This window comes from Canis lupus, chromosome 17, assembly GCF_003254725.2.
Source record: "Canis lupus dingo isolate Sandy chromosome 17, ASM325472v2, whole genome shotgun sequence".
Lineage (NCBI taxonomy): Eukaryota > Metazoa > Chordata > Mammalia > Carnivora > Canidae > Canis > Canis lupus.
The window spans coordinates 38,803,779-38,822,334 of NC_064259.1; the positions used below are offsets into that span (position 1 = coordinate 38,803,779).

General features: G+C 38.6%; 1 protein-coding gene across 1 annotated transcript in view; it reads right to left on the reverse strand.

Moving 5' to 3' along the window:
• KDM3A (lysine demethylase 3A) overlaps positions 1-18,556 on the reverse strand; it is a 53,708-nt gene that overhangs the window by 16,312 nt on the left and 18,840 nt on the right. The window contains exons 9-15 of the mRNA XM_025453850.3: positions 16,746-16,909; positions 14,190-14,701; positions 8,805-9,009; positions 5,108-5,322; positions 1,806-1,958; positions 1,582-1,677; positions 1,068-1,195 (exon numbers count right to left, since the gene is read on the reverse strand). Of these exons, the coding sequence (XP_025309635.3) occupies positions 1,068-1,195; positions 1,582-1,677; positions 1,806-1,958; positions 5,108-5,322; positions 8,805-9,009; positions 14,190-14,701; positions 16,746-16,909 (1,473 nt within the window). The remainder of the gene's footprint in view (positions 1-1,067; positions 1,196-1,581; positions 1,678-1,805; positions 1,959-5,107; positions 5,323-8,804; positions 9,010-14,189; positions 14,702-16,745; positions 16,910-18,556) is intronic.

Sequence of the window (18,556 nt, forward strand, 5' to 3'; positions counted from 1 at the left end):
CTTAACCGCTGAGCCACCCAGGCTACCCTATTTATGTTTTTTAAAGTAGGCTCCACACCTAGCGTGGAGTCCAATGTACGGCTGGAATCCACAATCCTGAAACACCGAGCTGAGATCAAGAGTCAGATGCTTAAGACTGAGCCACCCAGGAGCCTCAACTGCTCTGTTATTGATGAGAAAGTGGAAGCATATGTGAATCAGCTGTTATGAACCTATGCTATGCAACTAGAAAGTGGCGGAAAAAGAATTCAAATTCAGTTCTGAATCTAAAGAGCACACTTCTACTGTTTGACATCACAGCTTTATGAAAATGTGAAATTCTAATTATCAAATACAATGTGGGAGAAGAATATACTGGGGTGAAGGGGAAGCAGGGAGAGGGGAATAGATGTGATGGTGGAGGTGAAGGGGATGCTACCAGGGAAGAGGCACCATGGAAATGTATATTTTTTATGGTGAGTGATGGGTATATAAAGGTTCATTTCAATATTCTTTCCTTTAACTCTTCAAATATATATTATATAGGTAATATACACTCAGTAATTTTAGTTTTTAAAAGATTTATTTATTCATGAGAGACAGAGAGAGAGAGGCAGAGACATAGGCAGAAGGAGAAGCAGGCCCCTCACAGGAGCCCGATGTGGGACTCGATCCCAGATCCTGGGATCACGACCTGAGCTGAAGGCAGCTGCCCAACCGCTGAACCACCCAGGCATCCCTACACTCATAATTTTAAAAGATTGTCTTAACTCTGTAAAACATGAAAAGTTTTTTTTTAAGCCCACATAAAACTCAACAGCAACTCATTAAGTAAACTACAATAGAAGACATTTTTGCTTTTTCAAGGAACAAAAATTAAAATCTACTATAAAGAGACTACAGATGAGGTCCACAAAAATGTGAAAAGTGAGAATAGGTCCATGAAGTGTTACCTGAAATGTAGGAGTTGTCTCTTTCCACTGACCATGTCTCCATGTTCCTTTCAAATATACTACAGAAATCCTTGGGTTATTTGAAAAGACAGACAACAATCTCAAAGATGGTGAATCTAGCATAAATAGTAATACCTGTTTTACATCTTCCTTTGAGGCTGGCTTTGAAAAGAGTTTGAATTGCCTGTTAGAACAGGGACAATTTGCTTTTATTCCCCATTTTGCTCTCACAGAATGAACAATGTCTCCAACATCATAGAGGGCTAAAAAAAAAAAAAAAGGGCAGAAACAAGCATCTTAACAAGAGGATTAGGTACTTTCAACCTCAACATTACAAAGTAGAAACTGGTATTTCCAACAGGATTACTTTTTTTTTTTTTTTTTTTAAAGCAACATGGTGCTTTGGATCTCTTTTTTTCATCCTAGGTATGCCTTCTTCTGCAATGCATTATTTTCCTTCCTTCCACAAAAGTATTAATAAGATCTTAATTAAAAAGTTTTGGGGGTATTATTTAATACATCTTTGGACAATTTATGGTACATACTAAGTTAGAAAGTAATTACACTATATAAAGTAAAATTAAACCATCAGCCCCTATGAGCTAACCAAAACAAGGGGGAAAGAAAATAATTGTATCACATGAAATACCTTTCCCAGGAATGATCTGTGTAGGCATTAGGTTCTCTGGCTCATGTATCTGACTCTTCACACATCTTAGCCATGAGAAAGTCTTGTAGGCAGCACCTACAAATAAATAATTTATAGTAACTGCTCCTCATAGACCCTGGCCCCATGCTTAAGAAATCCATCAACCACAAATCAATAAAGGCTTAAGTTTGTAAGGGGGGCTTGGAAGAGAATCAAGTTCTTACCTTGTTGGCAATTCTTCCTCTTCATCCGGTAGCAATCCACACAAACTCCAAACCCACACCTAGGGCACACCCAGTGCAGGTTGAAGATGGTGGTGTCACATACATCACACATTTCCCGAACACCTTTGACAGCTCGCTTCCAAGCAACCTGTCCTACAAAAATCAATAAATCACTTAGTCTTGGGGAAGAGAGGTTTTCTGAAATAAAGTATGAAAGGGCAGAGAAACTGATATCATTTCCCCCCTCTTATTGGAGTTCCCATCAACTCTGGTTAGCCTTTAAAGACTATCTCAAGTGTTCCCCCAACTCCTTCACCCTCCATCATGAAGCTTTCCTGGATTCCTTCAGCACTCTCATCAACTTGTATTTGTACTTCGGACTTGGGCTTCTTCACACTGTATGCTGTCAGGCGTGGTTCTACCACTCCCCAGGAGATTAAACACTGTACAAGCAGCATCCCTGCTTGGGCTGTACCTTGTCCCCCACCCACTCTGCATAGTGCTGGTACGTACTAAGTACTGCTGAGTAAATCGATGAAAAAAAGCAGCAGTGATTACAGGAGTTGTAGTTTAGACACAGGTATTATACAGCAGTAGTTCTTTCACCTTTTGGATCATGAGCCCCTTTCAGAATCTAAAGACAGTGTGGACCATGATTTCTCCAAAGGAAAAAAAATTACTCAGATATACAAAGTCCATATAGATTGGTACGTTAGTCACACAGGCCCTGAATCTACTCACACAGCCTATGAAAAACTCTAAGGGGTTAGGGAACCTGGAGGGAGCAGCGTATTAACTTAATAGTACAGTTGGTTCTTTCATGGGCCAGAGTCAGAAACTTGATTTTTTAAGTGTCAGTAGTGACGTAGGCATCCAGGACTGACACTAGCCAAATAACCAACCAGTTGAAGCATAATCCAAGATTCTACAAACTAGTGTCTTCTGTGGCAGTGGCCAAGCCCTGAAAACTAGTTGGAGGGGTCTTCCAGGACTGGGCAGGACATCATACCCTTCCCCCAAGTATGGAAGAGTGCCAAATCAGGTTATAAGAAAGTTTCAAGGAGTATGTGACATTTTCTTGGGTCACAGAAAAGCTCAATGTTAATCAGAAATTTCTTTTCTGTCTCTCTCCCCTGAACAAGACTGGATCAATACTGTCACATTCTTGTTTTATGGAAAATATCTTTTTTCTTAATCCAGTCTGTGGTTTCTTCACTCCTTCTTCCAAGTGACCAAAATACGAATGATCAACTTCAGTTTTTTACCAAATTAATCCAACTGCTAAGTGAACTGCCATTTCACTGTAATGTAATAGCTCAGTACATAATACAGAGAGCTTTAGGCATTTTGCAAATGAAGTTTTATGAACTTCTCCTTGGTCACTTGGATTGACTATTTGAGACTATTCTTAGATCTTTTAGCCACCCATCTAACGATAATTTGTCATTGAAAAGACAGGATAAACATATAAAGATTGATACCTGATTCCTAATCTCAGGATCAGAGGGTAACCTCTCTAGAAACACCTTATGGTGGCATTTGTCAGTATCACTCACAGTGAGTTCCTCTCTTCAACTGACCAGCTTGTCACAGGAGAGAGAAGAACAGAATAAAAAAGGCAAGGAGGAAAGGTTAATCCTATTTAAATCTTCAAGGACAGAGTTTCTTAGTTATACTCTTTTTTTTTTTTTTTTTTTAAGATTTTATTTATTTATTTATGAGACACAGAGAGAGAGGCAGAGACACAGGCAGAGGGAGAAGCAGGCCCCATGCAGGAAGCTCGATGTGGGACTCGATCCCAGGACTCCAGGATCACGCCCTGGGCTGAAGGCAGGCACCAAACTGCTGAGCCACCCAGGGATCCCCCTTAGTTATACTCCTAAAAGACAACTATCTGTACTTTTTTCTGTATGCTATTCAGATGACTTCCCTTGAGCAAAGAAACAAACATCAGTTGCTTGTAACAAGTCCTGCTAATTCAGGATGAAACTACTAATATATTCCAAAGAAGTGTTTCTATATTCCAGTCATTTATATACCTACCTACTAGATGAGTTACTTAAGAATTTTTCTTTAACCTCACTACTTTTACTTAAATGTATATAATTAGGAAACTCCTTATCTCTACTGAATACAGAAACCAGTGTCACTCATCCTAAATAGAAGACTATAAAAAAAAAAAAAAACAACTTCAGTAAGATCCTTGATTTTTAAGAGTCTCTGCTACTCCAACAGAATGGAGTGATTCTACAGCTACTCTCTACTTAGTACAACTCTGGCTGTGCCCCAAGAGTTCACGATCCCATTCTCCTTCTAGCTCTGAATTCCTGCTCCTCAGAATGCCTCAGTTTCCATTCCTTGGACTTGGAAATTTAACACTATTCATACTTATCCAAAAAATTACCTTTGTGAATCTAGTTTCAATTAGTTTCTGGTACCTACAACAAAAATTCTTAAGACTGGTTATGTGTGCATGCTAATTGAAACATATTTATTAGTTATGCAAAGTCTGAAAAGATATCTGGAGAAATGAAAGGCTTTACTTTTAAGTTTCAACCATTTGGGAAAGATACAATGATGGAAGGAAGCATGAGACTTTAAAAATAGCTGCTCCTGTGTGCCTCTGGCTGGCATTTCACTTCTACACAGGCATAAAAAACAGAGGTATGCTGTTCTCCTGGACATCATACCTTGAGATGTTATGAGGGAGGTCTGGTTCTCCTGTGTCACCCACACTGATCCGTGGTTTACTATGCTGCCGCATCAGTGTGAGAGTACTCTCAGAGAATAGAAGATACTGGCACTCACCCAGCTGGAACCTCCAAGTATCCTGTTAAAACCCTGACTCTAACAATCCTTTTCATCTGAGTGTATTCTCATTCTCATACCTGGGACCCAGCCCTCCAGATTCTTGATTCAGTTGGTCTAGAACACAGCCTGTCCATTTTTATTTTCTTGAAATGCGTTCCTGATTAGGAACCTTTGTCTTAAAATAACCCAACCTGAGGCCTCAACCCCTTTTGATGAGCCCACACTGCTGATAAAGGCTGCCCAAATTACACCACCACCTCATCTTCACCTTTCCACTCCTTTAGTACTTGTCCCAAAATAAACCCCACAGACAGGTGACTGACTCTGATGAAACCAACAGGCAGTTATAAAACGGAAAACACAACCTCATTATACCAAAGTCTTCCAAACTTCTGGGTGAAAATGAAACCCATGCAATTAGAACTTAGGTGTCATTTAGGAACAAAATCAAGTTGGACTCAAAAATCCTACCCCCTAAGAGATGCTCTTACTGTGTGGCTCAATAGTTGACATAGCTTCCTTTTCAGAAATCACCATTTGACAGAAGTGGTCTCCAATGTTGGCCAGGATATACTTTGCAGTGTCCAAATCGGTCCCCACAACGTTTTTAGTTAAAGGCAACCATAAGCCAATTGCTTCACTGTCATACTTGTTTGGTGTTAAGAAGCCTTCTACCCGCAACACACCATGTTTGTTGAACTGTAACCTAGAGGAAGTGGAAGAAAAGTGTCACACACACACACACAAAATTGATTTATATCTTATAGTTACTATTTAAAAGAACAAATTCCTTCCTAGTTTTCTATAATCTCCATGGCTAATTACAGCCAATTGTTAGTTGGCAATGTCAGCGGGAAGATTTAAAAAATTTAAAAATTTCCAAATTTTCCCTTAGAAGATATGGGGAGGGAGGCAGGGAGAGGTGCTTTACACTTCAACCAAGATCTAATCATACTGCCTCCAGGGGCAGCTGTTGAACCTTTCAGACTTGAGACTTAACAGCAAGGACAATCACAGAAGAAAATGGAAAACGAACAGAAGGTGGTAAGATAAGCTGATCAGATTTGAATACAACCACTCCTTCTAGAATAATGCTCAGCAAAGGAAGGCTAACCCTAAACAGTCACTGAAGCCATGACCATGTAGATCCATGAGGAACTGAGGTTCCATATGAATCCTAGCTGCAAATTACTGTGTAAGCTTCTGGAATGAGAGGCAGTGTTAAGACAGACCTAACTACTTAAGGTGGAGCAAAAAGGCAGAATACTTCTCAGGATTCTCTTTCAATATCTTTGGCATCTGTTTTCCCTAAGCTATGTATTAGTTTCGAATTTTTAAAAAATTCATTCAAAATGCCATTATATGTCAATCTAGTCGAAGATACAGAAGTAGGCATAAAATACACAGTGAAATAGGATATGACAGATCTCATAACAATCATTGAATTTTAGAGGAGGAAGTACTGACTATGAGCATTGTGGGGCTAATATTAAGACTTCATGGTAGAGGCAGTGATTATGACTGGCCTTACAAAAAAAAGTAGACATTTGCTAAGAGAAAGCATGTCAAGGAAACAGTATTTCATACAAAAGAAAGAAAAATACAGGGATCTTGATTTCTCCATTGGTCACTGCCCGCTACCAATTCTTTGAGCCCATGAGACACACCTAAAGTTGTATTTTAAAAAAAACATTTGTCCAGAAGAGTGTAGAATGAACTGGAAGGACACTGGAGTTGCTTAACACATGCAAATTTATTTCAAGCAGCCAAAAGGAGAGATGCAAATTTTTAACTGATACCCCAAATTAGGGATAGTCTTAATACTAAAAAATGAATTTGAAAGCTATTTCAAAGGGGAAGATGGCAAATAGGATTTGGCAACTGGACTTTAGTACTGAGACCCAAATCTTCCTATTTTATCTACAAGACAATTTTTTTTTAAAGAATTTATTTACTATTTGAGAGGGAGAACAAGCAGGGGGAGCAAGAGGCAGGAAGAGAGGCAGGCTCCTCACTGAGCACAGAGCCCAATGTGGGGCTCAATTCCAGGATCTTGGGATCATGACCTGAGCCAAAGGCAGATGCTTAACCAACTGAGCCACCAGGTGCCCTTCTACAGAATTTAATGAGAAACAAGGAGAAGGCTAAGGACAGCCTTAATCCTCTCGCTAAACACCGGGACGGTGGGGGGAGAGCTCTATTCCTTAAATTAAGACACTCTTTTTACCAAAGTAGTGAATTTGTTCTAGTTTCCACAAGACTGGTTTCTACTTTGCAACATTAAGCAAAGGCATTTTCCTTTTCAATGAGATAAAAAATGAGAAAACAGCTGTCATAAAATCAGTGATTTCAAGATAGTTACAAAATAGTGGTTTAAAAAAAGCCCCAGTAATATTTAAAAGAAAAAATTAAGTATCTCTTCCTTCAAAGGCCTCTGCAACTTACACCAAAATCAAACAATCTCTCCCCTCCAGTCCACTTACACCTTCAGAGCACAGGAACCATAATGAAATCAAGTGTGTAATAGGAATGTATAGATCTGTAAAAAGCATAACACTTTGTACTCTCTTCAACTTATGTCAGAACCCAAAACATATGCATCTTAACACACTTACCTGTGTAAAAAATTCTCCAGAGAGGAAACAGAACTAATCCTTATTAAGAACTTATTCTGGGCCATGTGGTATTGACAATATGTTAATATACAAGTATGCTAACATTCTAGCAGTTATCACAGTTCTAAATAGTAGACACATACTTCATCACAGTGCTTTTGCAATTTATTCAGAACAAATGGGTCAAACTACCATCTAAAAACCTCTAGAGTGCATTAAAATAAGCCTGATTCTGAAAGTTACTAAAACAGAGATAATCAATGACCTAAAATACCTGTGCATTTAATTCAGTTTTTTTAATTTAGATTTTTTTAAAATTTATTTATTCATGAGAGACACACAGAGAGAGGCAGACATAAGCAGAGGGAGAAGCAGGCTCCATGCAGGGAGCCCTGATGTGGGACTCAGTCCTGGGATCCAGGATCACGCCCTGAGCCGAAGGCAGGTGCTAAACCGCTGAGCCACCCAAGTGTCCCTAATTCAGTTCTTCAGCACTCTTTAATCTTGATAAAATTAAAGGGGAGGAGATAAATAGGAAGATATTCAAGTCAGCACTTCTGTTCATAATTAGAACCAGTTGAGCCTGAAAGTATCTACATTTCTGAGAAAGTGAATCATACCTAAAAAGTTAACCTATACCCAAAACAACATTGCTCATTTATCAAAAAGGTGACGACAACATTAAGAAGGTCTTTTTCTTCACTAAGAATAAAAGAATTTAGAGAAAATTAATTTGACTTAAAAAATACAACATAAAAATGAAAGTATTTGCCTATAAAATTAGAAAAGATTTTTTAAGAAGATATGTCTCTTCCTGTTAGCAAAAGTACACAGAGATAGGAATGCTTAAACACCGCCAGAGGGCCTGGACACAGGTGCAACCTTCCTCTAGTGCAATTTGGCAGAACATATGTATCAAAGCCTTAAACACACACTGCTTTTGACCCAGTAATGCCACTTCCAGTAATCCTTCCAAAATAAAGAAGGAGAGATAGGGACAAGGAGATGATCATTTCCGTATTATTTTTAGTGACAAAAAAACCCCCACAAAATAATCTCAACACCAATAAAAGAAATTGGTTAAGTGAATTTTTAAATTCTGTTAGAGGAGTTCCTGCTTAGTTATTCAAAGTTTTTGCAGAAAAAAGGTAACATGACCCAGTAGGTCCTACTGTGTACTGGGAAGGCAAGATTCAAAGCAGTATATACAATATACCCAAGTAGGTATGCTTGAATGTATTTTAGGACCATACAAACACTAAAATGCACTGCAAAGTTAACAGTGGTTATTTGGAGTGGTTTTTAGAAATTTCAGCATTTTTCTATAATGTTTGTTAGTTTTAGGAAGAGAAGTTGGTATGTGTAGGCTCCTCTACTTTAAAAACAAATTGAAAGGGAGACCAAGAAGGAAATAACATGGGATAAGATCTAGATGCTCAAAGCTAGAGATTAAACAGTCTTCACTCTCTGTAGTTCTAGATTTACTGCTGATAGGAGAGGGAAGGGAAAATAAGTATGCTATTGGGCCCAGATTAACTCAGATAATCTGAGCTTTTTCCCCAAATGCCTTTACCTCCTGAAGTGAAAGAAACGACAAAACACAGGTGAGTCTTTCTGCTGCTCCTTATCTTTGCGGAGGCTGTCCAAGCGACACTCCCGGCACTTGGGCAGCTGTGCAACAATGTTCACACAGGAGTCATCTTGTACAAAGGCCTCACCACTCTGCTGCAGCTTCTTGAGTTTGGCTGGGTCTGTCAAAACCGACTTCCGAGAGGGGGCTGGGAAAGCAGAAGATTAAAGAAATGAGACCTGAAATTTTTAAGTCACCTCAACATTTGACTGAATTCTATTCCCAAAGACCAGTTTTCCCAAAAGGAGAACTCCTTAAATACTGCCTTAAATACTGGTTCAACTGTAATTTCTAAAACTGGCTTAACATAAAACAACTATCAGAATAATTGGAAAGCTTTACTCACTTTATAAAATAATTCTCATTTGGTAAATCCATTTGGCAAGACAACTTAAACCTCTAAATTCACCAACTTGACTCATAATTCCAAGGTAGTGTACACTTCCATTCACAGCCCTTGATAAATATATTCCAGGAAGACACTTCCAAATCAGATACTTAAACTCACTGCAACATTAGCAATGCACAGAGATAGGTTTACCTCAACAAAGATCTGTATGCAAGTTAATTCTGCTACTTTTCAAAGGCTGGTTTAAGTGTGTTTTCTAGAGTACTCTGCAAAAGCTAACCATTCTAAATATAGTAACAACCAAAGAGGTTTCCCACACAGGCCCCTGGGTCTATAAAATAAGTGCTATCTCCTAAATGCTTCCAAGAGGATATTTCTTTAATTTACTTCACACATATGTTCCATTCAGGATGAAAAGCAGTGACTAAAGACAGGATTATGATTTTAAGTAAACACATGTTTTAACTTTTAACTTGTAATGGGCAGGAGAACTTAAATGTTAACACAGTTTCTAAAGAAAAGGTGGATAAAGTAAAGATTTGACAGGAAAGAGTGATCTTTGCATCAGTTACATCAACTCAACACAGAAATGAATCTATTTATAAGTCTTCAAGAGACTTGAGAGGACTATTTCATATGAAGCCAAGAGAAAAGACCTTCCCTCGGGGTCCAAGGGTGCAAGGATGTATATTCTTTGGCAAACAAACAGAAACAAAACCCAGGAAATAACTTTTGGGGAACCATTTGAGAGACAGCTAGGAGAGGTTAGTAGTTGTGGAGGAAAGTGGAAGATATCAAAGCAAAGAAGGCTTTAAATAAAATAAGCATCTTTAATAATGACCTCATCAGTATTCTAATCTTCTCTTTTAAAACAGAGCCAGAGCATACTGTAAAATGCTAAATGGATGCTGTCAGGCCATGAGCCCCTAAGCATTGTTATTCTGTTATAGTGAAAAAGAAAGTACAGCAAGAAAGGACAGAAAATAAAGAGATCAGTAGTTCAAGAATGGAATTTTAATCACTTAATACTGAAAAAACATCACCCTTTAGGTTGGACCAGGTTTTCACCGACCATGGGCAAACAGTCCAAAGGTTATCTGTTCTGCTCTCACATACAAGAGGAAATAGGTAGAAATAAGCAAGCTGAACTACCTAAAGCTAGCTCTTCAGTGAGGAGAGCAATAGTTGACCCAATCAATGATTCTCACAACTTGGAGTACAGCCAAGGGAAAAAAAGCAATGCCAACTTCTGAGGAGTCACACATCTACCTAAAAGAAAAAAAACGCAGCTGTTCTTCGACTTAGTCTGCTTTTGTTTTCTAGTCCCTAACTGGAGAAGGTCACAGGGGACAGAATAGCTTCCAGTCGAATCTTTCCATACCTACAAGCAGTACCAGTGGACACAGTAGAGAAACCCTGATCACACTCACTCCTCAACCATGCTATTTACTGTGCTCCTCGTAAATAACATGCACCGGGATATTTAACTAGGTTTTTAATTTCTCTAAAAATTACTTTAACTGGTGCATAGTTGTACAACATATTAAGTAAGACAAAGAGAGACTCCGTAACTCATTTATATGTCTAAATGTGCTTATCGATGTAGAATTTTTACTATTTCTTTACATAGTATTAAAGTAATTTGCCTCAAAAACTAGCTGAATGTAAGGCCTGATGACTCAAAAAGAACAAAAAATAGAACAGAAATATGGTTATGAATATTCACTTTTTGGGGGAAGTTATATAATTCAAGAGGAACAGTATAATCTTATGCAATTAATTTTATGCAAATTAACAGCCCTATCAACTTAAGCCCAAGAACATAGAAGCTGGGCTAGAAGTATCACTAGGCAAAGACAGGTTTTCCTACTCCTCTAACTCCACATCCAAAGACCAAGAGTCAAATCCATCCATTTTCTCTCTAGCTTCAGAGGTCTAAAGTAAAAGCTAAATTGTGGATACATTCGTTTCCTACTTATTCAAGTGCATAGTGTTTTTTATTAAATTTTTTAAAAGCTATCAAAATCCATGCTAATTTTCCCACACAACTGACAATTATCAAAAGGTATTTTTAAATTGTAATAGCTCTGAACCTTTTGACATACCGAAGCCATTTAGTTCTACTAATTCTAATAGGAGAACTCCTGTTAACTACCAGCAGTGGAATGAATCCTCACACTTGACAGAAGCAGTATGAAATACAGTGTACCGTTTTCTCTAAAGGGTACAGACATACTTTGAGGATACACAGCAGGTGTGGTTCCAGACCACCTCAAAAAAGCAAGTATCACAGTAGAGCTAATCAAATGAATTTTTTGGTTTCCCAATGCATATAAAAGTTATATTGACACTATACTGCAATCTACTAAGTGTGTAACAGTCTGGGATCCATCAGAAAAACATCATCTATGGTAGCTATAGCCTTACAAAATGTATTTCTTAAATAAGATTTGAGAGTCAAAATTATTCCTTGATCCATGGGCTGCAGAACTACTGCTGCATTAGCCGGGATGAAAACATTAATCTTGTCCATCTCTATCAGAGCTCTTGAGTGGAGAGGTGCATTGTCAGTGAGCAGTGATATTTTGAAAGGAATTTATTTTTTCTGAGCAGTAGGCCTCAACAGCGGGCTTAAAATATTCAGTAAACCATGCTATAAACAAATGTGCTGTCATACAGGCTTTGTTGTTCCATTTATAGACACAGACAGAGTAGATTTAGCATAACCCAAAGGCCTTAGGATTTTCAGAATGGTAAATGAGCACTGGCTTCACCTTAAAGTCACCAGCTACATTAGCCCCCAACAAGAGTCAGCCTGTTCTTTGAAGCCAGGTATTGACTTCTCCCTAGCCATGAAAGTCATAGATGGCATCTTCTTCCAATCTGCCATGTAGTATAGGCACCTTGATTAATTATCTTAGCTAGATCTTTTGGCTAACTTGCTGCAGCTTCTACATTCACACTTGCTGCTTCATCTTGCACTTTTATGTTTGGAGGTCCTTCATTCCTTAACCTCAGGAACCAACCTCTGATAGCTTCAAACTTTTCTGCAGTTTCCTCACACCTCTTAGCCTTCATAGAACTGATGAGAGTAATGGCCTTGCTCTAGACTAGGCTCTGGCTTAAGAGAATGTTGGAGCTGGTTGCTCTTCCATCCAGACCACTAAATTGTCTCCAAATCAGCAATAAAGCTGTCCTACTTTCTTATTATTCATGTGTTCATGAGTACTCTTAATTTCCTTCCAGAATTTTTATTTTGGATTCACAGCTTGGCTAACTGGCATGACAGGCCTAGCTTTATCTTGGCTTTCGACACATCTTCCTCACTAAGCCTAATCATTTCTAACTTTTGATTTAAAGTGAGAGACCTGAAACTCCTTTCACTTGAACACTTAGAAGCCATTGTGGGGTTATTAATTGGCCTAATTTCAGTATTTTTGCGTCTCAGAGAACAGGCAGGCTTGAGGAGAGGGAGATGAGGAAATGATTGGTTGGTGAAGCAGTAGTCAGAACAAACGCAACATTTATCAGCTGTTTGACATCTTTTATGGGGGCAGTTTGTCATGCCTCAAAATAGTTACAACAGTAACATAAGTTCTGGTGATTTGTGATCTGTGATCTTTATGTTACTGTTGTAACTATTTTGATTTCACAAATCACCAGAACAAATGTAATGAAAATGAAAAAGTATGAAATATTACAAGGATTACTAACATGTGACATAGAGACTACAAGTGAGCAAATATTGTTGGGAAAATGGTGCCAGCAGACTTGCTGGACAGAGTTGCCACAAACCTTCAATCTGCAAAAAATGCAGTTTCTACAAAGTGCAATAAGGCAAAGCACAATAAAAATGAGGCATCCTTGTACATATTTTTTAAATTGTGGCTGCAGTAGGACTTCCCCTTAGACAAAGAAACTGTACCTGGTGTTTCAGCACTGTCTTTAAAATCTTTAACCAAAAGCCCCTTTTCTAGAGGTGGTGGCATAATTCTCTTTGACAAAAAAATAATCTGCAGATCTGAACTACCCGCAATCATCTCTTTCATCTCTTCCGTCTTTTCTTCTTTTTTTTTTTAGATAGGGGAGGGAATGAAGGGGGGTGGGAAGGGCAGAGGGAGAGGGAGAATCCCAGACAAGCTTCATGCCCAGCGTGGATCCTGACACAGAGCTCAATTTCACGACCCTGAGATCATGACCTGAGCCAAAATCAAGAGTCGGAAGCTTAACCGACTGGTCCACCCAGATGCCCCTCCAGCTCTTCTATCACACAAAAATCAGTGATAAGCTGAAGATAAAATAATCGTCAGATAACTTTAGATTTTGTTTCAAAATTATTCCTTACAGCCAGAAACTGGGAACCACCTAGTTACCCAACTAATAGGAACCGATTAAGTCATCTGATAAACACATATATAATGGAATCCTTGAAGCCTTTATTTTTTTTTCCTTGAAGCCTTTAAAATGTTGATAGACACCTACACTAATTCACTGGGTAAAATTATTGGTATAAATCCATTTGTGTAATAGTTTATCTGTAATTCTAATATACATGGAACCAGGTACACCAAGATATTAACAGTAATCATTTCTGAGGAGATTGGGGATGTTACTTTCTCCTTTGAACTTTTCCAATTGTATGAACCTTCTTTTGTGTTGTTGTTTTTAAAGATGTATTTACTTATGAGAGAGAGCAAGTGAGTGTGCACAAGCCAGGAGAGAGGCAGAGGGAGAGAGAGAATCCTCAAGTAGATTCCCCACTGAGCAAGAGGCCCAAGATGGGACTAATCCCCAGACCCCAAGATCATGACCTGAGCCAAAATCAAGAGTTGGCCACTTAACCACCTGAGCCACTCAGTTGCCCCTGTATGAACTTTTTCTAGTCATTTTCATATTATTTTCTCATAAGGTAAGAAAATATATACGTACCCACTACCATCTCTTACCTTCTACCAATAAAAACATGTAGAAACACTCACCATTCTGGATTTTATTGTTGCTTCTTGTACAACAGCTTTCATTATCTATTTTTACTGAAGATTCCTTCAAAGTCTGTGACCGGCATCCTAAAGTTGAAGTTTCTATCTTCTTTTCCACACAACTATTAGGGCTGTTACTAACAACACCAGCTTTCTCTTCTGGCTTATTTGAAAGGACATCAGATGTAGAAGGTGCATACTCTAGGTGCTTCTGTAGTTCAGGTGTACTGGCAATTTCCACTTCTGCTGTAGGCTTTGTAGGTACGCCCTCCTTAGGAAGGCCAGTTGATGACTGAGAAACAGATTCCAATTTGTTTTCCTTATCAGTGTTGGTTTTCAGCTGGGTACAGTTATCTTTTGGTTCACTAAGGGGTTTTAAGTCTCCTGTTCCAATCTGAGGGAACTTTGAAGACAGCAATCCTACTTTGCAGACATCTGGTTTTGTTCTCAGTATTTCAGCCTTTGTATTCAGACAGGAAGAAAGTTCTTCTGGTAAAATCTGTTTATGACATCTGAAACAGAGTATGGAAAATGGAAAACTAGCATCTAGGTCTCTTTTACCTCTCCTCTATCTTTCAAGAACAACTGCTTGGTATCCTAAGGCAACCAACATGAAGGGGGAATAAATTGCTTATGTTATGAGAGAACACAGGACAGGTTCCTGTGAGCTGGAGTTAAAAATAATCAGTAATGGCTCTGTAAAAATGTCTTCAACACTCAGAAAAATATAACCATAAATCCTATTTGTATGTTCTTATAAATCCTGAACTACTTCAAGTTAGTTCTATATATTACAGCGTAATGAACCTTAGCTTTCCCTCAAAACAAACTGAGTATAATATGGAGCCAAAACCACCAGCAGCATAAAACCTGGTCCGGCTACAAACAACATGTAACCAGCCCCGACACTGGATAATTTCATTCTTGTTTGCTTAGTGGATCAGGACCCAAAGCACCTGAAAAGCCAACTGATCACTTGCTTGTTCATAGAATAATCTGATATTCCTCCCATCCCCTACCTTAATAGGGGGTATCCTTAAAGAATTTCTGTTTCTCTGAAATTCAAACTGAAGTTTTTTTCCCCAGAAAAATACAAAGTTCTTTCTTCCTATTAAACTTTTTTCTCCCATGCCTCTAATAAAGGATTTCATCCTTGAAAAGAAAAAAATATATATTTTTAAGTAAGCCCTATGCCCAACTTGGGGCTTGAACTAATGACCCTGAGATCAAGAGTCTCATGCCCCATCGACTGAGCCAGCCAGGTGCCCCAAGAATTTCTTCATTTAAAGTACTCACATTAAGCAAGTCAATCGGAGAGGGACAAACATTATATGGTCTCATTCATTTGAGGAATATAAAAAACAGTGAAAGGGAATAAAGGAGAAAGGAGTGGGAAATATCAGTGAGGGTGACAGAACATGAGAGACTCCTAACTCTGAGAAATGAACAAGGGGTAGTGGAAGGGCAGGTGGGGGGGGGGGGTTGGGGTGACTGGGTGATGGGCACTAAGGAGGGCACTTGATGGGATGAACACTGGGTGTTATCCTATATGTTGGCAAATTGAACTCCCAACTATATATGTAATATATACATATATATATGTGTATATATATATATAATTAAAAAATAAAAGTACTCACATTAGATTTGGTAACACTGTACTTCTTACTGTTCCTTCTTTCTACTCTGAAGGCTGCTCCTCCTTCTGTCTGACTGCTTTTGTGCCCATCCCAGACAGCCCACCTTCCTCCTAGTGAAGCAATGTGCCCAGCTACTCTTCCCACGCTCACTGAAGTGCTCTTTAAAACCCACCTTTCTAATATCATTGTCTCTCTGACCTACATCTTAAGCCTTTATCAACTGCCTGCCCAGGCCACCACTCCTCCTGAGAGAGTCTTCCCTTAAAACTCTAGTCTCTGTAACCTTGTAGCCACTTCAAGTCTCTGGTTACATGTTACATTTTTTATTCATTTTCTTCACCTATAAATTAGTAAACTAGTCTTCCTATGGCTACCACATCCTCATCTAGGATTTATTTTCTCTACTACCATGTTTCTCATCTATATTTGAGGTCTGGACTGATAAGAACCACTCACTATCACCATGTCTCCCTGTTCTCCACAATCTCATTGACCTCAGTCTTTTACATACAACCAATCTGCTCCCTTTTCATTAAAGCAGACATTTATTCTATAACTGTCTACAGTATTTCAATGAACTATTCTCATTTTATCAAGTCAAGAAAGTTGCTCTTTCCTCACATCTTCAATTTTTAAAAAACATTTTCACATTGCTCTGTATGCCTATCACCCTTTTTACCGCTGAAGGCACCTGACCAATTTGAAAACTCTACTGAAAAACCTCCCTGGACAACCTGAGATGTGATAAATGGCAGATCATTACACCAAATGTAGCTATACTAATTCTCAATGAAACACCAAATACAGGCTAAGCCTTGCCACCTAAGCAATGTTAAGCTCAGACACGATGAACCATAGCTAAAATCATTTTTCCTCTTATTATGATTAAACATCTTTAATACACAGCTTTACTTACCCTTGAGGAATTTTTGCTCCAAGGTTAGGTGGAGAGTTGGCAGCCTGGGGAGTGCTCTGCTGCCTTGGGTCCTTACTAGGTGGAGTTGCTGCAGTACAGCCAAGCAGTATCTCCTTAAAAACTGTTGTGGGAACAGACTGTACAGGACACACACTGGGAGAGGCCTAAAAGATACCAAACCAAAAGATACTCAAAGGAAAGTCCCTAGTTGGGGAACTATGAAGTCCTAGCAAAATTCAAACATATTGGCTTGGTTTAGTACAAAACAAGCACAGTATCATTTCCAAATAAGAGCAGAACAGTAAAATAAGCGATAAATCACAAAATTAAGGACTTCTATCTGAAGGCAGTTAAATAAATCATGCCAGCTTTTCACAAAACTTGAGTTTTCTCATGAAAGATCATCAGCTGATCTTTTACAGACCTCTGAATCACTATGGCAGGAAAATGCAGCCAGGTGGCAATTTTAATAATACAATGCACAAAAGTGTGTTTTCAACTGACCGTCTTCAGGTGGTAGCAGCTTCACACGATTCCAGTATAGCACTACTTGAGTGTCTACCATGCACCCACTGCATAGGCTGGCAGACCAGACCACTAGGACTCCTGCAGGGAGTGGTGCCCACTATGTACCAAGATAAGCCTTTACAATGCAATAAAGATTGAGAACATGGTTCTTGATCCTCTATGGCTCTTCAAGTCACAAAGGCCATCCCAAGCTGCAAACAATATCAAGTCATGACGAGCCTATGGGACAGACCTGGTACACCTTCTCTTGACATAGTTTTATCTTCACAAAAATATAAATAATGGACCTGTTTCTTCCCAGTTTACACCACAAAACTAAACTTCCCATCAAGTGAAAAGAAGGAAGAGGCTAAAACTCAACTCTATATGGGTAGTTTTCAGCTCAACCAAGGGAAATCATTCCCCCTCTTCACTAGCCTCTTTGTACATGCTTAAACTTTAAATCTTGTGCCCCTTCCCAACTGTAACTCTTTCATTTCACAATGACCTTTACATTTATCTTACCAACAAATAAACTTGAAGAATCTTCAAAGTTTCTTCATCTTCCCGGAATTAGTTTCTAAAATTTGAGGTAGAACCTGACCTAAAAACTTAGTAAGTTTTTAAAACTTCATAATTCCGAATATGTTTATATGTAGTCTACTTATGAATCTTTTTCTCATTTAACTTTGGAAGCCTTGAAATGACTGCCTAGTGTATGCTAAATAAATGTATCTGAAAAATAAGAATTTACCTAATCACTACCAAAGTTTTGGCATAGCTTCAAGCTATTTTAAAATACAGAACTATCATATTACATATTATTTTAATAAACTCGATTTTTGTTAAATATTGGGATGCCTGGGTGGCTCAGCAGTTGAACATATGCCTTCAGCTCAGGGCATGATCCTGGAGTCCCAGGATCGAGTCCCACATCGGGATCCCTGCATGGAGCCTGCTTCTCTCTCTGCCTGTGTCTCTGCCTCTATCTCTCTCTCTTCCTCTCATGAGTAAATCAATAAAATCTTTAAAAAAAAATTTTTTTTTTTGTTAAATATTAACCCAGTGTTCTCCAGAAAAATATTTTTGAGGGGGAGACTTTGGCTATTCCAAGAATATCCTTGGGATGGTCAACTTTAGCTCTCTGGGACTCAGTTTCTTAATCCTTAACCTGAGAAAATTAGAGAGGTTTAGTCCTAAAGTCCTTTTTGACTGTTTTAGAATTCTGGTAATCACCTATAAAATGATTACCTTTCAAAAACTGAATTGCCAAGTCCTTTCAAAATGCTTCCTAAAGACTCACT